This window comes from Lynx canadensis, chromosome E1, assembly GCF_007474595.2.
Source record: "Lynx canadensis isolate LIC74 chromosome E1, mLynCan4.pri.v2, whole genome shotgun sequence".
Taxonomy (NCBI): domain Eukaryota; kingdom Metazoa; phylum Chordata; class Mammalia; order Carnivora; family Felidae; genus Lynx; species Lynx canadensis.
Genome location: NC_044316.2, coordinates 15131199 through 15159091, shown reverse-complemented (window position 1 = coordinate 15159091; position 27893 = coordinate 15131199). Strand labels below are relative to the sequence as shown.

The 27893-nt window shown below is 52.6% G+C and overlaps 1 protein-coding gene across 1 annotated transcript in view; it reads left to right on the top strand.

The window, feature by feature from the left end:
- RPH3AL (rabphilin 3A like (without C2 domains)) overlaps positions 1-27893 on the top strand; it is a 135491-nt gene that overhangs the window by 34444 nt on the left and 73154 nt on the right. Inside the window, 3 exon segments of the mRNA XM_030296523.1 lie at positions 10674-10785; positions 16175-16318; positions 18269-18398. Of these exon segments, the coding sequence (XP_030152383.1) occupies positions 10674-10785; positions 16175-16318; positions 18269-18398 (386 nt within the window).

The following is a 27893-nucleotide window of genomic DNA, read 5'->3' as shown; positions in this document are numbered from 1 at the left end:
GTGGTGGCAGGTGAGGCTGGTAGGGTAGTTAGGGTCAGATCACGGATGACCTCAAGTGTGGCCTTGGTCTTTTCCTTTGGCAGTGGGGAGCCATTGAAGGTTTTTGAGCAAGGGAATCACAGGGCCTGACCTAAGCTTTAAGGACGACCTCTCTGGCTGCAAGTGAAGGGCGTGAAGTGGGCCCCAGGAGGTCCCAAGGCCAACTGGGAAGGTTTTGCCGCAGTCTGAGCAAGAGAGGCAGAGGACTGAATAGGCAGGGGAGGGAAGAGTCCCTCAAGGAAGCAGATCTGGCAGGATGCCTGCTGACAGGGTGAGTTCTAGGGACGTTTGTCAGGCAGTAGCTTCCTCAGGGGTCCTGTCTCATCTCCCAAACCCTTGAGCCCTGCCTCATGCATAATTAGCCCAAGACACCATAGAGAGGTTCCTTCTGGTTTCAGACAGGCCTTCGAGGCTTCCTGTCTGGATCTTTCATCCTCCGGTGTGGCGTGACAGGTGGAGGAAATGCGGATGTCTCAGCTCACCTTATCTTGCTATTAGCATGTTTCCCGTATCATGGTAACAGATGTCAGGGCCTGTTGCTAAGGGTTCCCTGGAATATTAATACCTGGGTGTAGAACTGAGGGCTCTTATACGGTGTCTTGGAGACCTCGGGAAGCGCCAGCTTGGTGGCAAGTATTTTTTGATATTTATCCCTGCTTTTCCTTCCTCCTTTAGACCCTCGTCTACTCACCTGCCACCCTGGCCCATCACAGCTAGCTGTCTTGGGATGGCAGACTGGGCAGTAGAGGGTGTACAGGCACTCTTCCCGCCCGCCCAGGCCAGGCATGAGGAAAGGATCACAGCCGTCTGTCCTCCAGAGGCTGAATGCAGGCCCTGAATCCTGCCCAGTTCAGCACTCTCCGTGTCGGCTCAGATTTGGCACTGGGATGAAGCCTCTTTTCCAGCCCTGCGCAGGCTGCCTGCCAAGGCCCTAGGCCCCTCCCCAGTCCCCTCTCCTTACTCTGACATGTGGGTGGGGAACAGAGCGGTCTTGTTTGCCTCTTGTGGCTCCAGTTTGCCTTCCTCATCTGGTCTTTTGGCCTTTCCGCTGCTCACAGGTTTGAAAATCAAACCCTAAACAGCTCTGGGAGGGGGTTGGGCTGGATACTGAGGTCAGGGTTGGGATTTTATTTACCAGATAGTATTTGTATCAGTTATATATTTGTCACGATAATGCTGCATAACAAGCACCTCCAAACTTGGTGGTTTACAACATTTATTTATTGTTCCTGAGTCCATGGGTCAGCCAGGGCTCTTGGCTAGACCTTGCATTTCATTCATCCTGGTCCAGCAACTCAGAGAAAACCTCCTACGCCTCGCGCGCACGTTCTTTTGTTCTCTCTTGGTGGCTGTTTGGAAGCGGCGTCCTGCTCTTGCTGGCGACTTGTGTTTGCCTTTGCACGTGGTGTCCCCTCCTAGACCCTGTGGTTTCTTTCAGCCCTTCCATTCTGCCGGCTCCGTTCCCACTGTTCTCTCGGTATCATTTCTTCTCTCCCACGAGGCTGTCTATCCACAGCACACCCGGGGGCAGCGGGGGGGAGGGATGGTCATTGTCCCAGCTGTATCAGTGGATGCTCCCTGAAACAAAATCAAGGAGGTGGAAAATGCCAGGGTCTAAAGGTGGGAGACATAACCACCCCAGGGAAAGGTGATTAGCTTCGGTAATAGGGCAGGTGCCTGTGTCCCCACCCTGGCCCTGGCAGGCAGAGCAGAGGCCCCCTTGGGTGTGTGTAATCTTTCTCAAAGGGCGAGTTGCTTTGTACCTCCCCGCCCCCGCCCTCTCGGAGACAGCTGCAGCCGCAGCGTTTCCCAGCACTGTGTTAAAGCACGTGTGAGTTTGGAGGGACGGGGGGTCTGACAGCAGTGTTTTCTTGGATTAGTGACGATTTGTGCTGCTGTGTGGAGTTCACGGCAGTGCCCTTTCATTTCCTCCTCACCAAGAGCCTGTGGTGGAGTTGGAGCCCCCCCGCCCCTTTTCGGAGGAGAACATTGGCTGGAGGGGGGGCGGTGTTACATGACTACCCGGGTCACTCGGGGCTCTGTGTTCACTTCCGTGTTCGCTTCACTGGATTCTGAGCACACGAAGCCCTTTAAGGCTTCTTTCAAGTAGATGCGAATGCTTGTGGAGCAGAGGCCTTTTTTAGTGATTAGAGGGCTGTACGTGTTATACATTTTTTGTTGTCAATGTTTATTTTTGAGAGAGAGAGGGAGAGAACAAGCAGGGGAGGGGCAGAGAGAGAGGGAGACACAGAATCTGAAGTAGGCTCTAGGCTCTAGGCTCTGAGCACAGAGCCTGATGTGGGGCTCAAACTCATGAGCCGTGAGACCATGACCTGAGCCGAAGTCGGATGCTTAACCTACTGAGCCACCCAGGCACCCCTGGCTGTGTGCATTATAAAACCAGCTTATTGGAGATTTCCAGACAGGTTCTTTCATCTGCCTTCTGGTACCGAAAATCCAGAATCCACATGAGACCGATGGGAAAGAGATGCAACTCTGTCACTACGAAAAGTGGTGAGCCATTCTAGAAGCACCTCGGAGAGAGCAGGCTGAGGCCTGCAACTGACAGCTTTGAGCGGCTATGAACGGTAAAAGTTGTCTCAAGAATATATTAGCCAAAAGTATACTTTCCCCTTTGCACACCACGTGCAAAGGCAAACACAAGTCACCAGCAAGAGCAGGACGCTGCTTCCAAACAGCCACCGAGAGAGAACAAAAGGAATCGATCCTAACGAAATAATCAGAGACAGGCACAGAGGTTTATCTCACAGATACGCATTTTGGTGTTGAATATAAATATAATAGAACAAAACTGCAAGTCATCTGTGTGCTCCCAAAGAGGAAAATGACAAAATATATCCAGAATGCTAAGTTACAATTAAAAATCATGGTTTTTTGAGGCATTTTAATAATGTGAGAAAGTACCATGCGATAAGAAAACAGCAAACAGGATGTGTAGCAAGAACCCAATTTTATTTGGAGTTTCTACAGAAATATCCGGAACAAAATCGAGAGGCCTTACACTGAGATGTCCAGAGTATTCATCTAGGGTGGGTGATGAGTGAGTGCAGGCTGGTTTCTGTCCTGTATTCGGCAGTGTCCAGAAGGTGACTGCGGTTGCATTGTGGCTTGTCCAGTGGAGACAGTCGACAGTGACTAACACCCAGAGTGACAAGCTTTGGACTTTAGGGAGAGACAATTGGAACTCTCTGTAAAAACGAGTTTGTTTTCACAGATCTGCCTCAGAAAGTTGCCTGGGGCTCATGAACCTCCTTCCCCATGGACTTTTCTTTTCTTTCTTTTTTTTTTTTTTTTAAAGAAAGTAAGATCATTTTTTTAATGTTCATTTATTTTTGAGAGAGACAGTGTGAGCGGGGGAGGGGCAGAGAGAGAGAGACAGACAGACAGACAGGCAGACAGACAGACGGAATCCGAAGCAGGCTCCAGGCTCTGGGCTGTCGGCACAGAGCCTGATGCGGGGCTCGAACCCACGAGCTGTGAGATCATGACCTGAGCTGAAGTTGTCGGATGCTCAACCTGCTGAGCCACCGAGGCGCCCTCCCACCCTGTGGAATTTTCTGAGGAAATGCATTTCCTGTTCCCTGTCCCCTGAAGGGTCCCCTGAGTCCAGGATGGAGGCAGCACCTGGAGGCCCAGTGTCCCAGCGGGGGCCCTGTGGCACACTGGCCTCTGGGTTAAGTGGGGAGGTGGCTCACTGGGTGCTGACTACCCAGCGGGGAGTCCCGAGGAACAAACTGTTTTGTGAGCGAACAAGTCGCAGAGCACGGGCTGCCCTGAGCTACTCTGCCTTGTTGTCTGAATCTCTCCTTCTCTGGGAATGGCCGTCTCTCTGAGGAAATCAGTTCCACCGAACAGCTAGTCCCTGAGCGCCGGCTTTGTGGCAGGCCCTGTGCTGGGCCCCGGGGACAGAGAGGGGACGAGGGCACAGGCCTGTGGGGAAGGAGGGGGGAGCGTGTTGTCAGTAAAATGGGAGCCTGGGTTCCCAGACCTGACGCCCACCTCCCCCGGGACCAGTCTCCCTTCTCAGCAGGACACACACGCTCGTGCACACACACGCACACACACACACACAGGCACACCACATACGTCTCTCCTTTAGGCTCTTCCCCCTCACGGCTGGAAGGACTTCAGAGGGAGGCCTGGACCCGGCCACCTGTTCTCTGCTTGTTCAAGAGCAGGCCAGGGCTCCATGCAGCCCTCTCTCCACGGACCCTGCTGCCTTGCTTACCTCTAGGCCCGAGTCTTGCTTTTCCCTCCAGTATGTGTGGTTTGCATTTCCTGCCTTTTCACTGGCCTTCTGTAAGGCCCTGTTCTGTTCCATCAGTTGATTTTTGGCCGGGACAGATTGGCACTTGTTAATACGTTCAACTCACGTGGTACTGCTCCTCGGAAGCCTTAAGGACCCAGCTCTTAAGAGGGCATGGGCTTTGGGAGGGGCCTCCTCCTGGGGCAGAACCCAGGCGGTGCGTGCTGGCTGGTGGTGAGCACACAGCTTGGCAGAGGAGCCCCCTGGATGAAGAGCGTTCGGGAAGCCGGGGACAGGGCTTGGCTGGTGATGCGAGGGAGCCGGCAGCTGGCTCAGACTGAAGAGATTTAGAAAGCCTGAGCTGGCTCTGTTGGCAGTTTCCTAAAATGTGGCTCCTCGAGCTGCCCTTCCTCTCTCAGCGTTTGTCCCAAGGTTGCTCTTTGTGGACGAGGGACAGCTGTGCCTTGCGAGATGTGGGCTGCGGACTGAGCAGAAGCCCCAGTTCTCCCTCGGAGACATCCCTGTGGACAAGCCCGGCCGCGAACTTGGCACCGTCTAAGACCCTGCCGGCCAGCGTTCACAACCCCAGGGCCTCGAAGGTGCCATCCGCTCATCTTCCCTGAAGCTTCCTGAGCATAGTGACAGGGGTGGGGGACAGGGGGATGCCTTCCTTCTCCCGCCCCACCCCCTCAGGGACTAGGCTGGGGTGGGGCTCAGTTCCCACCTCCCAGGTTGGAGCAGCCACCCGCCTCCTGCCCCAGGACCCTTCTCCAGTCCCCCATCTGCCACCTGTGCCTCCCTCCTGCAACTCAACTCGCAACTCGGCAGGGTGGACTCAGGTGTCAGAATTGCCCAGGGCAGACCCTCCAGCCTGTCTCCGCCCCTTCGGGTCCCTCTGAGAAAACGGGCCCAAAGAAGACAGCTGACTTGTTCCCTGTCTTTCAGGACGTGTGCATAAAAGCCAGACTTTGACGGGGCATTTCTGTCCAGCTGAATCATCTTTCCCCCTTCCTCACCACCCAAAATGCTTCCCTCCGCCCTACGGCAGAAGGTGACCCAGTGCAGAGAAATTAGCATTGAAGTAAGGGTTAGTAGACCAGCGCAGTTAGCTGTGTGACCTTTTCTCTTAACCTCTCTTGTTTCTCTTCTGTCTTGATTAGATTTAGGGAGAACAGAACAGTACCTGTGGGCGTCGGCAGAGTTATTTCTGCCAAAGTTTTGAAAAGAAGAGAAGAGTAAAAAACCAAAAAACAGGAAAAAAAAAAACAAGAAGAGGAACAGAACTCAGACGGGTCAGAGGAGAGAGAAATGTTAGCTTGGGGGCTCTCTTGCAAGTGATCCCCAAACTCTGGCACCCCTAGGGAGTGACCCACAGGAGACAAAAGGGCTTCATCCCCTAAAGGCTGATTTCAGCTTGTGAGGAACTGTTGTTGAAATCTTGACCTCTGCGGTCTTCTCCTGGGTTGCCCCCACCATTAAAGGAGGTGAAGGTGGGCGCATGAGAGCCTAGGACCCCTTCCTTCTCCTCACCTCCCCCTGCCCAGCTCCACACAGTTTTGGTCCAGAAGATGGAATAGCCACCCTGAGGTTCCCTGGCTGGCTCCATCCCCTCCGGGGGTCACCCCTCTTGTACCCCTGCTTCTGTGGGGGTGTCTGTGGTAGAGCGGAGGGAGAGGCTCAGGACCCTCCAGCCCTGGGAGCAGTGGCCGGGGACGTGGCGCCCCCTGCAGGCTGTGGCAGGAGCGGTGGCTCCTCGACACCCTGTTTGCCCAGACACAGTCCAGTCCCTCTGGGTCAGGGAGACCCCCATCATTTCCATTTCTTGCAGCTCCCAAAGTATTTTTTTTTTTTAATTTTTTTTTCAACGTTTATTTATTTTTGGGACAGAGAGAGACAGAGCATGAACGGGGGAGGGGCAGAGAGAGAGGGAGACACAGAATCGGAAGCAGGCTCCAGGCTCTGAGCCATCAGCCCAGAGCCCGACGCGGGGCTCGAACTCACGGACCGCGAGATCGTGACCTGGCTGAAGTCGGACGCTTAACCGACTGCGCCACCCAGGCGCCCCCAAAGTATTTTTTTTAAGTTCGTATTTATTTATTTTGAGAGAGACACAGAGAGAGAGAGAGAGCGAGCTCGAGCGAGCAGGGGAGGAGCAGAGAGAGAGGAAGAAAGAGAGAATCCCAAGCAAGCTCTGTACCTCCAGCAAGGAGCCCAGTGTGGGGCTCAAACTCCCAAACCGTGAGATCATGACCTGAGCTGAAGTGGAACGCTTAACCGACTGAGCCACCCAGGCGTCCCCTCAAAGTATTTTTTTAAAAAAAAAATAATGAGCAGGCTAATGAATTGTAGTATGTTCTAAATGTTTACTTGGAACGGAGTAATGCTTTTCACACCCACGTGGCAGTGTGATTGTGTTAGTCACAAGATAACAGAAATTTCTTTTTTTTTTTTTTTTAATGTTTATTTATTTTTGGGACAGAGAGAGACAGAGCATGAACGGGGGAGGGGCAGAGAGAGAGGGAGACACAGAATCGGAAGCAGGCTCCAGGCTCTGAGCCATCAGCCCAGAGCCTGACGCGGGGCTCGAACTCACGGACCGCGAGATTGTGACCTGAGCCAAAGTCGGACGCTCAACCGACTGAGCCACCCAGGCGCCCCGATAACAGAAATTTCAAAAAAAACAACAAAACAAACCATAGAGCACTGAAGGCTGGAGGTGGGACACTGGTTTACACTTATTTGATGAGTGTCATTTTGACCCTGTCTGTGTTTTCCTGGATCATATGTTCGCCTCATTTGGGAGAAGATCAAGGCTTTCGATTTGAGGAGGACTTTGGTGATGGTGGCCTCCCAGTGCTGGGCCTGGCCATGGGGTCCCTTTAGGGTCTGGAGGTGCTCAGGTCTCTCTCCCCAGGTGGCCCACAGTGGAACACAGGTACTTGGATGTGCTGCGCGGGACAGGGAGACCACTGTATTCTAGGTCATGGGCTTGGTCTCTATGTGGGTCAGTTAGCTACAGTCCACCCGCTGCCCCCTGCTGGTCGTCATAGAAATCGGTGACATTGGTCTGGAACAGTAGTTCTCAAACCATGATCCAAGGATCCCTGGGGATCCCCAGTACCTTTCAGGAAATTCACAAGGTCAAAACTGTTTTCCTGATAGTAATAAGACACTGCATCCTGTTCTCTCACAAATGTACTGAAAATGAAAAGTTCATTAATGCGGTTCCAGATGCCACATTTGAAACTAATCTTTAGGAAACTACCATCTGTTGAGTTCTGGTATAGTATGAAAGAGAATCCACAATTATCTAGGAAGACTATTGAAGTACTCCTTCCTTGGGACGCCTGGGTGCCTCAGTAGGTTGAGCATCCGACTCTTGATCTCGGTTCAGGTCTTGATCTCAGGGTCGTGAGTTCAAGCCCTACCTTGGGCTCTGTGCTGGACATGAAGCCTACTAAACAGATAGGTAGGTAGGTACATAGATTAAGATATTCCTCCCTTTTCCACATGTAGTACATATCTGTGAGAATCTGGATATCCTTCCTGCAGTTTAACAAAACCACGTAATTACAAAAGATTGAACAAAAAAATCAGATGTGAACACCCAGCTGACTTTTGTTAAACCAAATATTACACAGATTTTTATTTTTATGTAAAAAATTTTTTTTAACATTTATTTTTGAGAGAGAGAGACACATCACGAGCAGGGGAGGGACAGAGAGAGGGAGGGAGACACAGAATCCGAAGCAGGCTCCAGCCTCTGAGCTGTCAGCACAGAGCCCGACGTGGAGCTTGAACCCACAAACCATGAGACCACGAGACCATGACCTGTGCCGAAGCTGGACACTTAACCGACCAAGCCACCCAGGCGCACCTGCAGATTTTTTAAAATGTAAAGCAATACCATTCTCACTAATTGTTTTTGTTCTGAAAAAATATATTTTTCAATAAAATATAGAGAAGGAGCATGGGTGGCTCAGTTGGTTGAGTGGCTAACTTTGGCTCAGGTCATGATCTCATAGTTTGTGAATTAGAGCCCCACATTGGGCTCTCTGCTGTCAGTGCAGTGCCTGCTTTGGATCCCTTGTCCCCCTCCCTCTATACTTCCCCCTCTCGTGCTCTCTCAAAAAGAAATGTAACATGTTTGAGAGAGAGAGAGCGCGAGAGAGCGAGAGAAAGAGAGAGCGAGCGACAGAGCACAAACGGGAGGGGCAGAGAGGGAGGCACAGAATCCGAAGCAGGCTCCAGGCTTCGAGCTGTCAGCACAGAGCCTGAGGCAGGGCTCGAACTCATGGACCGTGAGATCATGACCTGAGCTGAAGTCAGATGCTTAACTCACTGAGCCATCCAGGCGCCCCTAAATATAAACGCACACATACATACATACATACATACATACATACATACATACATAAAATATGTGAACATCTAATGGGTTTATTGTTTTTTGATGAATTACAATTAAAATTTTTTTTAGTTTTAATTTCTAATGTGGTAAATATGAATAGATAAAGCTCACATCATTTGCCATTGGAAAGAATTTTTTATAACAGTTTAATGAGGTATAGTTCCTATACCATAAAATTCACACTCTTGAAGGTTACAATTCATTGGTTTTAGTTTACTCTCAAAGTTGTGCAACCATCATTGTGACCTAATTCCAGAACATTTTCAGACCCCCAAAAAGAAACCCTGAACTGAGTAGTAGAAACTCCTCATTCTCCTCTGGCCACCCGCACTCCAGACCCTGACAGCCATGAATCTACTTTTTGCCTCTCTGGATTTGCCTGTTCTGGACATTTCTTGTAAATGGAATTGTACAATTTGTGGTCTTTTGTGACTGACTCTTGAAACTTAGCATAATGCTTCCAGGGTTCAGCCATGTTATAGCCTGTATCAGTACTTTATTCTTTTATGGCCAAATAATATTCCAGGGTGCATGGATATGGTATATTTTATCCATTTATCAGTTGGTGGGCATTTAAATTGTTCCCACTTTTTGGCTGTTGTGAATAATGCTGCTATGAACACCCACATAGAAGGTTTTGTGTGGACATATATGTTCAGTTCTCTTGGGTATATACCTCGAAGGAGTTTCTGGGTCACATGGTAACTCTGTTTAACATTGAAGGCACTGCTAGACTAATTTCCAACCTCAGTAACTTTTTTAAAAAAATGCTTATTAATTTTGAGAGAGAGGGAGAGAATGAGCATGAGTGGGGGAGGGGCAGAGAGCGAGGGAGAGAGAATCCCAAGCAGGCTCCTTGCTGTTAGCACAGAGCCCCGTGTGGGGCTCTATCTCATGAACTGTGAGATCGTGACCTGAGCCGAGATCAAGAGTCAGACACCCAACCGACTGAGCCACCCAGGCGCCCCCAACCTCAGTAATTTTTAAGAGTATGAAAGATTCCTGTGTTTGAGATCTACTGGTCTAGATGGGATTGGCCCAGGGGGGTGTGGATAACTCAGTGCAATCCCTCATCTTTGCTCTGGGATTGAGTTACTCTCTTTTCCATTCCCTCAACACACACACACACACACACACACACACACACACACACACACTCCCTTCAGAATACATGAGCTAGATAATCCTCATGCTAGATAATCAAGGAGCCGGTCATATCCTTGGTGGCAAGGAGAAAGGTAACTAAGTTGGGCTGCACCAGTTAAACCACCAGGAAGTTCTGGAGCCGGGGTGCCTCCCTGCAGGATGCCCGAGGGTGCCGTTGTCATTGTAGTCCTGGTGGACCATGCCCCCTACAGTTGTGCAGGATGGCAGTCCGGCTGCAGCCGCTGCTCCCTGCCCTCCTTCCTGCTCTGGGGAGCACTGTGATGGTCAGCAGAACATGGTGGGGAGCAGAGCCCGTGAGGGTGGCCAACTTTCACTGCACCCATGGGCCTTGAGCTGCTGCGATGGGACCCCCAGGTTTGGGGGTGGTGTAAGGCTTGCCCGGGCTATCTAGCTGTGTGCCCCCCTGGCCCCAGCCCCTCCTGCTAGGCATTGTGCTCAGTCCAGTAGGGGCTGTACTTGGGAGGGGAGGGAGTCAAATGGCCTCAGGGCCTGCCGGCCAAGTTGAAGATTACTGAGATGTGCCTCTTCTCCCTTTTCTGCTTCTAACCCCGGATGTCTGGCCAGTCATGTCCAGTCTTATCACTTAGCTCCATGAGCCACGTAGTTATCCCTCCCAGAATTATGAGAAAGGAGCTTTGAGGGAACGGTATTTAGCCGGAGAAGGGATTCTGTGGGCGATGCATCCGCAGGTGGCCTGGCACGGGGACACGCCGGAAGTGCCAGCGCTTGGTGCGCCACCTCCTCCCCAGCTGATGACACGCTCCTTGTCTTTCCCTCTTCTCACCTCAGATGTGACTCCCTGCCCCGGCTGGGCACTCCAGGCCATGGCCGACACCATCTTCGGCAGCGGGAACGACCAGTGGGTTTGCCCCAATGATCGGCAGCTTGCCCTGCGAGCCAAGTGAGTCCCCCAAGGCCCCGCCAGGCCTTCCCTTCCTCCTCCATCCCTGCTTCCCTCCATTTTTGGACAAGATTCATTATCGGGGACCCAGAAAGAGAAGTTTGGAGACAAGTGCGTGACTGAGGCACACCAGGCCCGAGCTGGGCACTTAACAGCCATTCACTCATTTAACTGCCACGTCGGACTTACCCTCATTTCTTGGATGAGGAAAACGAGGCTGGGCTCCTTGCCCAAGGCACTTACCTTGTGAGTGGCAGGCCTGGGACCCGCACCCGGGCTCCCCTGACTCCCATGCCTGTGTTCTTTCTATCACAGCAGGCTGGGGGTGGGGGTGTCAAACTGCTTCCTCTGCCTTCTCGGTTAAGAATATAAATCCCCCTGTCACTGAGCCTTCAGTCCCTGAGCCCCTGCCCCCATCACCTCCCTGCCCAGGCTGAAACACACAGCCAGTCTCAAGGCATCCCCGGTCTCCTCCCTGCCCTTAACAGGGCCTCTCTGATGCTGGTTTGTCCCCTGAGAGCCCCAGTTTTCCTGTTACCCTCAGCCTGGTGATCCCTCAGATCCAGTTAGATTGGGCCATCTCTCCTCAATGTCCCCCCGTGGCTGGAGACCAGAGGCTCCCGGATGCCTGTCCTGCCTTCCAGTCTTCCCTATCCATCTGAGGACTTGGCGGTCCCCAGTGCCTGATAAGCCCAAGAATGCCCCTTCGATCTGTCAAACAGTGTCAGTTATGGGAGCCCGCATTTCCCCAATGGGACCAAGTTCAAGAAATTTGCAATTAGATGTTACAGGCCTGCAGGGGGACAGAGCTGAAACATCAAAGAGGGATAGAAAAATTAATCCGAAACGCCCGAGAAGAGCGGAGCCCTGCATGATTTGCAGGCATCTCCGTGCAGTAGTTAATTTGTCCCTCTCACTGGGGTGGCTCAGCTCCTTTCAGCCCCTGCACAGCCCCCCCACAGGGGAGAGACCAGGGATGAAGCCAGCCCCTGTCCCTCTCTGCTTCGATGCCAGGCAAGACGATGTGTCCTCCCTGGCAGCATATGAAGAGAGCTGTGCTCTTGTACCAGGGCCTGGTGTGACCCCTGATGACCCCTCTGGCATTTCTTTCAGTTTTCCCTGACCTTGTCTTGTGCTCAACAGCAGCCAGAAGCTGTTGTAGCGTCTTTTAGAAGAGCAAATGCTTTTATCTCCTCCCCAGGGTGTGCTGCCTTGTAATGCCAGGCTCCATAAAGAAGAACACCACAAATCCTGCAACTGGGCGCTGTGCCCTGACGGTTCCTCTGGGAGGCCCGGGGAAGTTACCACCCGGGCATCAGCTCAGGTCTGTCCTGAGACACCAGACATTTTCTAACCCCCTACCAGGTGCCAGGCACTGGTTGCACAGCAGTGAACAAGACCAATATGGTGCTTGGTCTTAAGGCACTGATAGAAAGAGGTGAACATTATACATGAAATTACCCATGTGTAGCTACCTTGACAGTGGAAGCAGGCAGTGGGGTGAAGAAGGCAGGTGCTAACTTAATCCAGGGATTTGGAGAGGCTTCCCTGAGAATGTGATGTTTAATTTGAGTCCTGGAAGAGGGGTACATGTTAGATGGAAATAGGGGGAAGGAGCTTCTAGGCAGAAGGAATAGCATGAGCAAAGGCCCTGAGGTAGAAGGAACATGCCTGATAGGAGGCCACTGTGGCTTGAATGCAGAGTGAGGTGCTAAAAGGGGGGAAAGGAAGTTGGGGAAGTGTTCAGGGGCCAGATGGGGCAGGGCTGGTCCCCTAGACTCACATTCTGGACGGGGAGACAGAGGGTCTCCCACCCGGCCTTGAGGTAATGTTTAAGCCCTGTGATGGAGCTATGCCTGGGCCTTCTGGGAACTCTGAGAATGGACTCTTGACCCACCTTGGAGCGAATCTTCACCCTGCATCTAAAAGAAGTCTTGAGGCACCTGGGTGGTTCAGTTGGTTAAGCATCCGACTTTGGTTCAGGTCATGATCTCACAGGTTGTGAGTTTGAGCCCCACGTCGGGCTCTCTGCTATTAGCATGGAGCCTACTTTGGATCCTCTGTCTCCCTCCCTCTCTGCCCCTCCCCCGCTGTCTTTCTCAAAATTAAATAAACATTAAAAAATAAAAAATAAAAGAAGACTTCAAAAAGAATAGGAGTGACCCAGTGGAAAAGGGGGTTTAGGGAGACGGGCAGGCGCTGTGGGCGGAGGGCACAGTGTGAGCAAAGGCCTGGACGCAGCGTGCAGCCTAGAACGCAAGGAACTAGGAACAGTTGTTGGTGCACCGTGTGAGGCCAGGCCAGCCGCGAGATGAGGCCACCGTATGGGGGGCATGTACAGATGGGCGCTGGTCGCCACTGAAGAGTCTTCCTCGGGGCTTACAACCATGCCTGTTATCTGGCAGCCACGAGTTGGCCACCTTTGGTGGTGTGGAGGGCCATTCCGGGGAACAAGATACTCAGTGGCAGCCAGGGCCAAAGGCACGAGCTGCAGCCTGACTGGACAGAGGCAGGGGCCCGGGGAGGAGGTTGAATGAGAGGACAGCTTGTCAGGGCTTGGTAGGTGACCAGATGGAGGCAGAAATGGAGGCCTGGAGGATGCCCTAGGGAAGCCTGGCAGGAGGCTGTCAGCAGCGGCTGGCCATGGGCTCCTTGGATCTGGAGGCCAACCAACCTCTGATCACCTTTATGGTTTATTTTATCATTATTATTTTAATGTTTATGTATTTATTTTGAGAGTGTGTGTGTGTGTGTGCGTGCGTGTGTGCGCGTGCACAAGTGGGGGAGGGGCAAAGAGAGGGAGAAAGAGAGAATCCCAAGCAGGCTCCAGGCTGTCAGCGCAGAGCCTGATGCGGGGCTCAAACTCACAAACTGTGAGATCATGACCTGAGCTGAAATCAAGAGTCGGAGGCTTAACCGACTGAGCCACTCGGGCACCTCTGACTTGCCTTTAGAAAGCTATCTAACTACACTCGGTCTCTTTACTCCACTGAGAAATGGGGAGCCTGCCTTACAGAATGGCAGGAGGGTCCGGCGCGAAGAGGTCTGCCATGCCCTGGGCGGAGCCAGGCCCAGAGCTAGCTGGGTAGGGGTTGCACCCTCCAGGATGGATCACAGTTGCTGGTGCTGTGCCCTCCTGCTTCTGTGTTGCTTGGCTTTTCTTTTTCCCATGCGGTGGGAGGCCTCAGCTTGGGGGCCCTGTTTTCCAGGTCTCCTCCCTGGGCCCAGTGAGTCGCACACAGAGGGTGTCCTGGCCAGTCACTTGAGTCCTTGAAATGCTCAGGTGGAGAAAACCTGCAGGTTGAGGTGAGAGAGTGTTGCCTTTCAGGACCTGAGTCTGCCCAGCGCACAGAGGAAAGGCGGGCGCATGCCCTTGCCCACTCCAAGGACTGGACTCCCTTCCTCTGCCCCCCCCCCCAGTCCTGCCCCTTTCCTGTTGTTCGCTTCCCCCAGCCCCGTGAGGACCGCTTGAGAAAGTGTTGGTCTAGGGCTGTGCTTCTTTCTGAATTGGAGACATAAGCGGTCTAGAAGTCTGGAGACCCTCAGTACAGCATATCGTTTTATTTTATGTCTTTGAGCCTTTGCACGCATGGGTCCTCTGCCTGAACGCCGTCCCCCTCTTTCCGTGTGGGGAAGCGCCTGTTCATCCTGCACAAGCCCTGCCTCTTTGGTCAAGCCATTCCTGATGGTCCTACCCGTGGTGATTATAGTAATCATCATTAACCACCACTGATTAAGCAATTGGGCATCTGCTGTATGCAGAGCGCCCTGTCTACCCTGCCTCGTTTAATCTGCATGGCGCCCTTTAAAGAGGTAGATCGGGAGATCTGGGCTGTGAACAGCTGCCTGCATTCTCACCGCTGGGAAGGGAGGGAGCCAGAAGGTAAAAACCAGCAGACTCCAGTCTGAGTCCTTCACCTTAACCAGCCTGCTCTACTTGCGGAGAGAGGACGCGCTCTTTCGCCCTCCTGACACTCACTGTGCCCACCGTGCAAGAACTGTTGGTTGTAGCAGCCTGGGTGGGGCAGTGATATGAGACCACCGGTGTCCACCTTGTGTCAGGGAACCACCCGGAAGGCGTCTACATCCTCACCCTCCTTCTCTGTGTCCTGCATCTAAGACTCTTGCCTGCTGTCACTTTTTTTTTTTTTAAGTGTGTTTGTTTTGAGAGTGAGTGAGGGGGGAGGAACAGGGAGAGAGGGAGAGACGGGGCGGGGGGGGGGCAGAGTGGGGGAAGGGCAGAGAGAGAGAGAAGAGGGAGAGAGAATTGCAAGCAGGCTCCGCGCTGCCATTGCTGAGCCCTGTGCGGGGCTCGAACCCATGAATTGTGAGATCGTGACCTGAGCTGAAACCGAGAGTCGAACGCTTAACCGACTGAGCCACCCAGGCACCCCTGCTGTCACTTCTTTAGGGAAGCCCTTCCAGAACATACCCCGACTAGGTTAGTTCTCTTATTTATACGTCCTCCTAATGCCCACCTGCGTGTCCCACCCAGCAGCACATCACTAACACCTAACGAGCCCCAGTGGACAACCCAACAAACATGTGCTGACTGCATAGCTCTTCTTGGTTTTCATTAAGTAAATACTGGTGTAACTGACTGGGCATCAGTGTCCCCAAGCACGTTACAGTTCTTCGAGGTGGCCACTTGCCATCTTGCCTGTCTCTGTGTCCCCAGCACTTGGCTCAGGATGTCTCAGAGACGCGGGGACCCTGGGCAGAGACTTGGGGCTCGGTCTGCTGCCGCCACTCCCTTTCCATCCGGAAAGATGGGACAGGTGTGAATTCTTGCCCTCAGCCCCTGGTCACAGCTTCAGGAGGCGGCGCTCTCGCAGCCCATGGCTGTGGAGACTCTAGGGTCCCCCAGCTGTGCCCCAGCTCTGCCCCACCACCCGGCCTGCCCTCGCCACCTCTCCTGGTGCACTGCTGTGTTGCCCTCCTGCCCTCGAACCCTCTAGTTTTCAAACTGCTGTGTGCATCTCCTTTTATCTTCAGGGTTTGTTTTTAACCTAATCGCCACTCTTTCCTAGCCCGTGGTCAAGTTCCGTTTCACTTATACGCCTCAGATCTCAGTCTCGATGATCTTCCGTGTTCCTCCCTCGGAAGCCTCACATGCTGTGGCCGTGGCCTTTCTCCATCCATCCGGAGGCCACGCTCCATGCTCCTGCCTCCCACGGTGCTAAGCCAGCACTGCTGTCTGTGTGGGACCCAGTGGCTGGCAGGTGTCAGAGCCAGCTTTCAAAGCGTCTGCCCTGTTCCCTGAATCCTTCCTCCTGACACACAGCTTCTGGGCCGCCCCCAGACTGTTTCCAGGGGGGCTTCGTGATCTGGCAGGGCTGCCTGGGGTTGCACTGTGGTGGCCTCAAGGCCGGCTGTGTCCTCTCTCCAGGCTGCAGACGGGCTGGTCTGTGCACACCTATCAGACGGAGAAGCAGAGGAAGAACCAGTGCCTCAGCCCCGCCGAGGCGGAGGCCATCCTGCAGGTGATCCAGAGAGCAGAGCGGCTGGACGTCCTGGAGCAGCAGAGAATTGGGTAAGGGCCGCTTCTGAGCTGGGACGGGATCCAGGAGAGGGAAGCAGAGGCATTTGGTGTCAGATCAACACTCTGGGTCCTCGTGCTGGCTGTCACCATAGAGGGAGTCTGCTCTGCCCCAGTGCCCCCGGGGTATAGATGCATGACCCAGCCCAGCAAAGCCTCAGAAGGCCCCTCTGTAAGAAGTGCTCTCTGGACACGTGAGCCCAGGCACATGTGAGCAGAAGTGCTCTCTGGAGGGCGCGTAGGTAGAGGCAGCTTCTGTGCAGCCTGATCCCCCTTGGCCCCAGGCAGAGCCTGATCACCTCCGGGGAGAATATAGGGTTGCCATGAGAAAGAGGCCTAGGTGTTTGGTTCTGGGCTCCACCTGATAGGGACTGTATAACTCTCGTGGAAAGTGACTTTATATTTCTGAGCCTCAATCTTTTCCTCTTTATTTAAAAAAAATTTTTTAACGTTTGTGTACTTTTGAGAGACACAGAGAGACAGAGAATGAGTGGGGGAGAGGCAGAGAGAGGGAGACACAGAATCCGAAGCAGGCTCCAGGCTCTGAGCCGTCAGCACAGAGCCTGACACGGGGCTCGAACTCATGGAGCCGTGAGATCATGACCTGAGCTGAAGTCCAGTGTTTAACTGACTAAGCCACCCAGGCACCCCAATCTTCTCCTCTTTAAAGTGAGGGAAAATAGCATCCTCCTCACTGGGGGAGGGGGTTGAGACAACGTATCTGCAATCTGTCCTCCATTTGTTCATTCAGGAGTTTCCACTGAGTGTCCCCTGGGTACTGGAGATACAGTGGCCCATAAGACCGAACTGGCCACCAGCTTCGTGAGGGTTGTAGGGTTGCCATGAAGGGAGGGAGTCACAGTGGGCTGAGGGGCCTGGGACCCTGAGGAGAGTGACCTATCCTAGGCTTAGCAGGGCTCAGGGGAGGCTCCCGGACACTCGGCATCAGAGGTTCAGAGAAGATCACTTTTTCTTTCTTCCTCCCGTTTCTTCATGCACCCACTTGCTCAAACCAAAACCTCTACATCATCCCGGATCTCCCTCTTACCCCCCACCCTCACGCCCCATTTCCAGTAATGCCAGTCTTGGTCCCCCCTCACTGGACCTCCCACTGCCTCCTGCTGGCTTCCTCACCTGCACTACCCTCCCCCCTCCCCCCCACCTTCCAACCCCAGTCCTGGCTCTCCACCCACAGCTGGAGTGAGCTTTTAAAAATGTCACTTGGATCAAATCGCCCCTCTCCTTAAAACTCTTCAGAGGCTTCATATTGATCTTAGAATATAATCCAAACTCTATTTTGTGACCTACAAAACCCTTGTCGTCTGTCCCCTCCTCGCCCCTCCAGCCCCCTTTATCCCAGGCTCCTGCTGGTTCACAGGGAGGTGGTCCTACCAGCCACCCTGCTGTTCTAAGGTGCCAAGGCCTTTGTCTTTGCCCTCCTCCTGGAGTGCCCCTCCCCCGCTCTTCACCTGGTTTGGCCTTGTCAGTTCACACGTTCTCAGAGAGGCCGTCACTGATCACCATTGGACATGCCTGGGCATACAGTCCCCCTTAGACTTCTCCCCACACACTTAGTTGATTTTATACCACGCCCTCTGTCTGAAATCAGTTTGCACGTTGACTTCTTCATGGACTTCCTCGCTTTACCGAACATAAGTTCTGTGAGAGCAGGGACCCTGTCTGTCTCTGGCTTGTTTGCTTCAATATTCCCAGTCCCTGGAACATCATAGGTACTCAATAGTTGGCGAGCAAATGAATGATTAGGAGCTGGCCTGGGAAAGGGGTGGGGCAGGGAACAGTACCCCAGGTGAGGGAGTAGCACAAGGGGCAGGATACAGCGCTGGGGCCCCGTGGCAGCCACACCCGGGCAGTGGTCAGGCTGGGCACAGGAAACATCCCACCTGACTCTGGTCACATTCCATCTGACTCTGTCCTGTGCTGCAGGCGGCTGGTGGAGCGGCTGGAGACCATGAGGCGGAACGTGATGGGGAATGGCCTCTCCCAGTGTCTGCTGTGTGGGGAGATGCTGGGCTTCCTGGGCAGCTCCTCGGTGTTCTGCAAAGACTGCAGGAAGGTAAGGCCCTGCTCTGCCTACCCAGTCTGGCCCTGCTCTGCGGGAGTGTCTACTGCGTGTCTGTGTGTGTCTGTGCGTGCACACAATATCCTGTGCTTGTTGGCAAGAAGAACTGAGGCCTTAGGTCAAATGGCCTGTCTTCTAGGGCCACCTGTGGGGAGTGGACCTCTGGATTTCTCAGGCCCGGGTATGAATTCGGTTCTTCCACTAGCTGGATGACTCCAGAAAACTTGTTTAATACGTTGAGTCTCGTCTTCCTCATCTGTAAAATAGGGATAACGATAATATGTACCCTAGAAAGTTGTGAGGATTATTTATTACATGCAAAGCTCTTAAAAACCTTATTTGGCACATAAGTACTCAATAAATTTTATTAGTCATTTTAAATAAATAAGATCCACCTCAGGGCCAGTGTGCTAGGATAATACTTCTTATTCTGTTGATCTGCTCTCAATCCCTGGCCCCTCAAATGAGAATGATTTTTGCTGTGAAGTCAAATGGATTTTTCCCTTATCTTATACTCCACAGATTATTCTAAATTGTGCCACATATTAAATTGGTTCCTATTGAGTCCAGGACTTCTTTTTTTGTTTTTTAATTTTTTTTAATGTTTAGTTTTGAGAGAGAGAGAGAGAGAGAGAGAGAGACACACACACACACACACACACACACACACACACACACACACAGAGTGTGAGTTGGGGAGGGGCAGAGAGAGAGGGAGACACAGAATCCAAAGCAGGCTCCAGGCTCTGAGCTGTCGGCACAGAGCCCGATGAGGGTCTCGAACTCATGAACTGCGAGATCGTGACCTGAGCCGAAGACGGACGCTTAACCGACTGAATCACCCAGGCGCCTTGAGTCCAGAACTTCTTAAAGTAACTGTCTTTCCTGGTGTTTCTAATTACCTTTCTTTTCTTATTGACCCAAGAATAATGTGCCTTCCAATCCTCAGGATTATTTAGCATCTCAATTTTACTCTCTATGGCATGGAGCCTACATTTTTTTCCTTCAAGACACTTAGCCTTAACTCCAGCCCAGACTAGTTGCTGCATAGCTGTCATCATGGGACTTCCCTTGACCACCTTCCTAGGTTAGAGACACTTTTCCCAAACTACTATATCTTCCTCTTTCTTTTGTTTCTCACTCTACTTTTACTGGCACCCATCTTTCATGTGTTTAAGCCTAGGGTTGGTCAACAAGACAAAGTTGGTCAACAAGACAAAGATAGAAACTTCTCTCTTGAGATTACGCTGGGTAAGGGAACCGAAAGCAAATAATGATCAAATAAGAATACTTCAGGACATAATACATTCTGGGAATGTATTATAACAGGGGATAGAAGATCGGGGATGGGGTGGGGTGGGGTGGGGTGGTTAGAACAAGAGGACTGTAGAATATAGAGAAGTCAAAGAAGTAAACATGGACTTGGCCACATGGAGGCCATCGGCAGCCTTGATAAGATCATTTTGAGTCGCATTCAAAAGCCGGACGAGAGAACCAAGATGCAAAAAGGTCAATATACCAAACCAATAAGTGGGAAAGCCAGGATTTCAGATAAGGTCATTTTTCCCCTGTCTGTGACATGTGGTGAACTGGGCTAAGGAGTGTGGATTCGCTGGTGAAGGGTCCCAAGAACAGTGGAGATGCGGCGGGGCAGGGGGTGGGGTGCACTTGTGCGTCAGCTCCCCCTTAAGCCCTTCGTGGCCTTGGACCAGATACCAACATAGGTAGTAGGCAGAGGGACTCAGAACGCCTTGTTCCCAGCCCTTGGGCAGGTTCGGTTATATTCTGTGACTTCTGCCTGGGACAACGGGGCCCAGCAGCCTATTTCCTCTTTCTGCCCCCCCCACCCCCACCACTGCTATAAATGTCCAGGTTTGTGGGGCCATGACGAGGGGACAGAGCCTTGTCTCTTCCCCTGGAAAAGTCTGGGACCTCTGCTGTAGAGGCCGGCTCCTGCCCTGACTGCTGAAGAGTCCTTGGAGAACCATTTCCTAGGCAACAGTGGCATTCCCGGGGAATGACCTCAGCTGCATGGGGGTGGACAGGGTACAAAATATTCTTCTAGATGCCCCGCCCCATGGTATCCTGGAGCACTGGGCTGGTCCAGAGACATTTCCATTTGAAATTGTTCTTATTTTGCAGCAGGCTGATGACCTGGTTTGGGCTTGGGTGGTGAGGCAGGGAGGCCTTTGAGTTTCTGAGGGGAGTTGCTCCTGGGTAGAAGTGGAGGAGAGGGTGCTAGTTGGGGCCACAGACGAACGATGGGCATTTGGAGGTTTTCTTCATCCATCCTTGAGAAGATTGTGTCATTCGCTCATTCATCCATCCATTCATTCTGCAAACAGTAGCGGGCCTCCTACGTGCAGGCCGTTCTAGGTGCTGACGATACCATGAACGAGAAAGGCAAACAAACCCCTTGCCCCCGTGGAGATTTTTTCCAGGGGTGGGAGAAGAGAGACAACAGACAAACACACCGTGAATTAGAGCAGGGCAGTGTGGTGGAGTATGACCATGAAGGCCTCAGCCCTGGGAAGATCCGGGTGGAAAAGTGTTCCAGGCAGAGGGAGCAGCAAGCATGAAGTTCCTGAGCTGGAAACCAGCTGGGGCATGTTCAAGGAACTGACGAAGGCACCTGGGGCAGAGGCGGGCGTGCCGATCCCACAAGAGCTTCGAAAGTCAAGGTCAGGAGTTGAGATTTGGTTCTAAGTTTAATAGGATGCCAGTGGAGTGTTTTAAGCAAGGGTGTGATGTGATCTGATTTGTCTTTGTACATGATGAGCCCAGCTGCTGGCGGCTCATCCTAATCCGTCTGGCGAGTGGGTTGCAGGGGGAGATAAAGTGACCGTGGGAGACCGGTTAGGCACTGCCTGTCATTAGGGATGAGACAGTGGGGGTGGAGATGAGGCAACACAGCCCGGGGGGGTCACATATTTTCACTGTATCTAAGCAGGTGGGGACGGGTTACAGAGGGTGATCTAGGGTCCCGGGAGGGAAAGCAGGTCCTAGGCTGCAGATGGGCCGGAGCAAGAGGCCACTCCGTCTGCCCTGTGTGATAAAGGGGCGGTGGTCCTCCCGGGCTTCCCAGTGAGTGCCGTTCCTGTGCACATGGGCGTGGGTTGCCGTCCCAGCTCGGCCACAGCACAGGGACCTTGTACAAGGTGTCTAGAACTTAACCTCTGGGCTTCTGTTTCTTCACCTGTAAATGGGGTAATAAAGCTTCTTACGTCATCATCCGGTGCGTGTGAGGAGGAGGTGAGCTAAGGCGGTGGAAGCCCTTAGCAGAGTGCAGGATCCATTTCAAAGACCCAGTAAAGGATACCTGTTGCTGTCATTCATCCACTTCGAGGTCCTGGCTGTTCAGACCCAGGATGGAGCTGACCTTCCACGTATCTCAGATAGATTTAGTGACACCCTATTGTCTCAGCTCAGGCTGCCAAAACCAAATGCCACAGACTACGCAGCTGCCCTAAGAGAAATTTGTTTCTCACAGTTCTGGAGGCTGGAAGTCCAAGATCAAGGTGCCGGCTGATTCACTTTCTAGTACAGACTCTCTTCCTGGCTCGAACACTCCTGGCTTGTCACTGGGTCCTACCTGGCAGAGAGCGAGCTCTGGCCTCTCTTTTCTCATAAGGACACCAATCCTACTGGATCAGGACCCCACCCTTATGACCTCATTTAACCTTAATTACCTCCTAAAGACCCCTTGTCTCCAGGACAGTCATATTGGGGGTTAGGGCATCAGTATTTGGATTTTTAGGGGATACAATTCAGTCCATAGCACCCCACATTTTCCTTATTAGAACTCATGTTTTCTTGTACTTAAAATTGGAGCTCCCACAATTAGTCGTATAGTTCTGATAAGTCATATAAAAGTTTCCAGATGTCTTTGTAGCTCTTCAGCGTTGGATGTCCTGAGCCAGCAGGGAGATGCCTTGGTTTCTGTCAAGTACTTCATGTAAATGTTAACACTCAATCACTTACACAACTGTTGTGGGCTAATTTGGGGTTAGAGGAATCCAAAAGGAGAGGTGTCTAGAACAGTGACTTCCCTCAGGTCCTGACAGTCAAGGTGGGCAGACTGTATTGTCTAGAGTGATGCTCAACACAGCTGGACCAGGGTTCCAGGAGGAGAGCAGTGGGGAGGTCTGCCTGTAGGAGCTGGTTCCTGGAAGCTGACTGGGCTTCTGAGAGGCTGAGAGCAGAGTGAAGGGCATTTCGAGGAGGGGAGAACAGCACAGCAGAGGCACATAGCTGGAAACAGGCTGGGCAAGGACTGGACGATAAGGATGCAGGCCCTGAGGACGAGGAGAAGTGGGCTGAAAGAAGGAAGGACGTAGGAGAAGGCATCAGATTTGACTGGGGAACGGGAGCCTTGGGGGAGGGACAAGACAAGATCCTGGGGACTGGAAGACGTGGGGGCAGGGCCGAGATCTTTGGAAGGAGATGGGGCTCATTAGAAGGAAGAGGTGTCTTGAGGGCCAAGTTGCATTTGAGCAGAGTAGGCAGGTCTATATGGCCCTGGGTCCCCCGGGAAATGGCCACAGAGGTGCAGACCCCCTGCCAGGGTGGGGCCACTCTGCCAGGTGGTGGTCACTTACAGCCAAGTCCCAAGAGAATCAGGAGGGAGGTTCAGACTTAACCTTAGAGCCCCTGTTCTAGTTAAAGGTTTAGTTAAAGCTTTGCAGGGGCTCTACAGTGTCTGGGAGGGGAGGGATGGTGTCCTCCTTTCACTTATCCATCAAATATTTATTGTAGGTCTGTGCGTACAGGCACTGGGGATACAGTGCAAAGACACACAGACCCTGCCCTCTGGAGGGGGTGTTAAAGGATTATGGATCATTAATTACAGTTGTGGTTGGGGTTACTGAGGCGGCCCTGGGGGACTGAGAGAGCTCTAACAGGGCACTGGACCTAATGAGGGGCATCAGGAGCCCTCCCCTCTGGGCTCACCAATTTCTAGGGAGCTTCCCCTGTTTATTTCCACATCCACTGGCCACCTTCTCACCTTTTGCCTGCAGCCCTGGGTGCTGGGAGGTGTGCGGGCGTGGGCAGGCTGCAGAGAGGGGATGCTGGGGAGACCTCCGACACGGGAAGTGTTCAGATCCAAGCCTGGGGGGCACATGCGCAGGCGCTCCTGGCCACACGGAGCTGTCACCAGCAAGAGCCCTGACGCATTCAGCAGTCACAAGCTAATGAGTGTGCTGGTAGAACCCATGCCGGTCCTTGGTGCAATGTCCCCTCCATAATTGGGTCTGCACGCCCAGGCTGCCAGCCCTCATTACCAGAGGGCTGTGGTGGGAAGGGAAAGGGGCTGGCTGGTTAATTAGAGAGCCCTGGTGCTTCTGATTGCTTAGGCGCTGAGTCAGCCAGCTTTCGGTTTGATTGAGAGTCTTCACCAACCATGGCGGAGCGGGGGCGGACAGGGCTGCGGGAGACCCCACCTGAGCCCAGGACGGCGTTGTCACTGTGCAGGGGAAGCAGTCACGGTTTGTCTGGTCTCGGCCAAAATGCGGACCCAGAGGGGCTTGCGCATGAAACAGAGGTCTCTGTAATGTGTTCGCTGAGTCCATGTGAGAGAGGGACTCTTTCTACTCTGCTTCAAGCCCTTAGGGACAATCCAGCTTCTTGTGGGGTCAGGATAGGGAAGCCCGACAGGAAGGGGCCACGCCCCGAACCCGATTCCTGCCCCCGCCCTGCTCAGGGCCCTGAGGAGGTGTGTCCTTCGGGGGAGCTGGCAGTGACCCCCACCCCCCCCCCCCGGCACTAATCCCCATGACCTCATCTAACCCTGATCACCTCCCAAAGGGCCCCCTCCAGACACCATCACAGTGGGGGTTAGGACGGTGACGCATGAACTTTGAGGGAGCACATTCAGCCCCTGGTACCTGCTGAACAGAAACCCTGGGGGGTGGGGGCGCTGACCTGTGTGTAACAAGGGCTCCAGGGGACGCTCATTCTCTTTGGGTTTGAAAACCTCTGCTCTAAGGTCCCAGCCCCAGGCCCGGCCCAGGACCTCTGCCTGTCTCCCTCTCCTTGCCTTCCCCCACACCCCCCAGTCCCCACATCCCCCCACACCTCCCCCGCATACCTCCTCACCCTCACACCACACACCACACACCACACGCCCCAGCTCAGGGTCTCCCGCACCCTCCCTCAGGCCATCCTCGCTCTCGCAAACCGTGGGCCCTGAGGCCGAGGCCGTGTCTTTCTCACTTTGTGATGTCCTTTAGGGTTTATAAAGCTGTTTCGCAAAACTTTTTGAGCCTCAGGACAAAGCCGTAAGGAGAGCAGGGGGCTTTGTTTGAGGTCATGCGGCCCAGTTGGGTGACCCAGCCAGGTAGTGGGGAGCTGGGTTCCCCGGGGGTGTTCGCTGCACCGTGCTTGCCGCTCCTTCATTTCTTCAGACCAAAGCAGCCACCTCATCTCCCTTCCTTGGAGAAGTAGGGCTATCTTTGTAGAGAACACGGAAGAAGAAACATACTCAGTGGTTAAATATCAGAAACTTTCTCTGAAATCAGGAATAAGACAAGTGCTATGTATCTTTTATCCAACATTGTGCTAGAAGCCTGGCCAGTGCAATCAGGCAAGGGAAGAAGCGTATGGTACAAGGATTGGAAAAGAATAGCTAAAACCGTCATTATCTTGAATAACATGATTATGCAACTAGAAAAATCTGAAAGAATCTTCTAAATACAAATGGTTACGGGGCGCCTGTGGTGGCTCAGGTTGGTTAAGCGTCCAACTTCAGCTCAGGTCAGTGATCTCATGGGTTCGCGGGTTCGAGTCCCGCGTCGGGCTCTGTGCTGACCGTTCAGGGGCCTGGAGCCTGCTTGGGATTCTGTCTCCCTGTCTCTCTGCCCCTCCCCTGCTCACACTCTGTCTCTCTCTCTCACCCCTCTCTCTCTCCCCTCTCAAAAATAAATGAACATTTAAAAAGTAAATAAATACAAATGGTTACAGTTAGTAGGTGAATTATTAGCAAGGCTATTGCATACAAGTTTAATATACATGTAAAAAAATCAGTATTTCCATACATCTGAGGCAAAAATGAGAGAAAATAAAAAGTCCAATTTATGACAATAGACGCTGAGATGCAAGAGGGAAAAGAATGGTCTCTTGAATGAATGATGCAAAGCTATTTGGATATGCATATGGAAAAAAATGTATCTTGACTTTTACCTCATAGTAGGCACAAAAGTCAATTCTAGATCGAATATAGATTTACATGTAAAAGGTAAAATTACAAATACTTGGGAGGAGGGGCGCCCGGGTGGCTCAGTCACTTAAGGGTCGGACTTCGGCTTAGGTCGTGATCTCACGGTTTGTGAGTTCGAGCCCCACGTCGGGCGGGCTCTGTGCTGAGAGCAATCCTGCTTTGGCTCCCCTGTCCCGCTCTCTCTCTGTCCCTCCCCTGCTTGCTCTCTCTCTCAAAAATAAAATAAAAATATTAAAAATAAATAAACGCTTTGGAGGAAAGATAGGCAGAAAAGGATACAGGGGAAGTCGCTTAAAGTCAAAGAGGGGGTGCCTGTGTTAGCATGGAAGATGCCTTCAGGGACCCTGCGTACACCCGGGTGGCCCCGGGTGGGCCGCCCTCCCACCTGGACTCTGCCCGGTGCCAGCAGCGTGGCTGGCTGGCTGCCCCGACCACCACTGGGGGAAACACCTTTTTTGAGCCACTTTCCCAGGACCTTCAGGGGCAGCCTGAATGCTCTCAGGATGTTCCCAGGGCAAAAGCTAAATCCTGGGGCTGAGCTGGGCCCACCTCGGCCAAGGGCCCGTGCGAGCAAGAGAAGAGCGGCCCTCTCGGGGACCCTCCCCTCTTTTGGAGCCAGCTCAGCGCCCTAGGCCTGTCCTTGCGAATGAAAATGGACTTGCATGAAGCGCTGCCTCTCTGCAGAACTCCGTCCCTCATTCATCCTGCCGCGTGTGTTGGGTTGGCGGTACCTGTGATGAACGAGGCAGGAGGCAGCCCGCCCCTCGTGAGCCCTGCTGGTAACACTGAGCATCAGTACTTGCCTATCGCTTTCCCCGTGCCCGGACACGGTTCTGAGGGCTTTTCACGCATTAGCTTATTCAGATCCTCCTAACAACCGTGTGGGGCAGCACTGTTATCGTCACCCTTTACAGGTGGGGAAACTGAGGCACTGAGTGGTTAAACCCTGCCCAGGGTCACTCAGCTAGTTAGATGTGGAGACAGGATTTGAAACCAGGCAGGCTGGTTCTGAGCATCCTGGCTGTGAACTGCGGTCCTACATCCCCTCCGTGGAGTGTATGACCTGGACAGGTGAGATGGATGGGAATGACTAAATACAATAATTTCGGAAAGCTGCAGGCAGAAACGGGGAGCGCGGGGGGAGGGAGTAGAAGGAGCGACTTTGTTTTGGATGCACAGCGTGGGCCTCTATGAGATGACATTTGCACTGGGACCATGACGAGAAATTGAAGTCGGATCTAAAGAAAGCGTCCCAGGCCAAGAGGGTGCGGGGACGAGGTGCTGTGGGGGGAAGTGCAGGGCACAAGTGAGAAACGGAAGGAAAAAGGCCAGGGATCTAGGGAGGCAGAGGGCCTCACAAATGACCCTTCAAATCTCTAGTCTGGCCCTTGTTGGGCCCACATAGTGGGGGGCTGCCCCCCCCCACTCCTTGAATTAACTTGAGTCCCTCAAAATAGGGGGCAATTAAAAAACATGTTTTTTAATTTGTGGTAGAATTTACATAACATAAAATTGATGATTTTAACAGGTTTTTAAAAAATGTTTATTTAGAACATTTAGAAAGAGAGAGAGCACACATGCCAGTGGGGGAGGGGCAGAGAGAGGTGGGGAGAGAGAGAATCCCAGGCAGGCTCCTTGCTGTCAGCTCACAGAGCCCAATGTGGAGCTCGAACTCACAAACCATGAGATCATGACCTGAGATGAAATCAAGAGTCGGATGCTTACCCAGCTGAGCTACCCAGGCACCCTAATTTTAATTGTTTTTTAAAAATGTTTATTTATTTTGAGAGAGAGTGCGTGAGCAGGGAAGGGGCAGAGAGAGAGAGAGAGGGAGGGAGGAAGGGAGGGAGGGAGAGAATTCCAAACGGGCTCCACGGGCAACACAGAGCTTGACCTGAGGCTTAATCAGATGACCACGAGATCAGGACCTGAGCTGATATCAAGAGTCAGATGTTAAACCGACTGAGCCACCCAGGGGCCCCTAACCCTTTTTAAGTGTATGGTTCAGGGGCATTAAGTACATTCACATTGTTGTCCTACCATCACCGCCACTATCTCCAGAACTTTCTCATCTTGAAAAACTGAAAGTCTGTATCATTAATCACTAACTCCTATGCACCCCCCCACCCCTCTGCCCTGTCCCTGGCATCCACCAACCTACTTTCTGTCTCTATGAGTTTGGCTACTCTAGGTACCTCATATAAGCGGAATCATACAGTGCGTGTCTTTTTCTGACTGGCTTCTTTCGCTGAGCATACTGTCTTCAAAGTCCA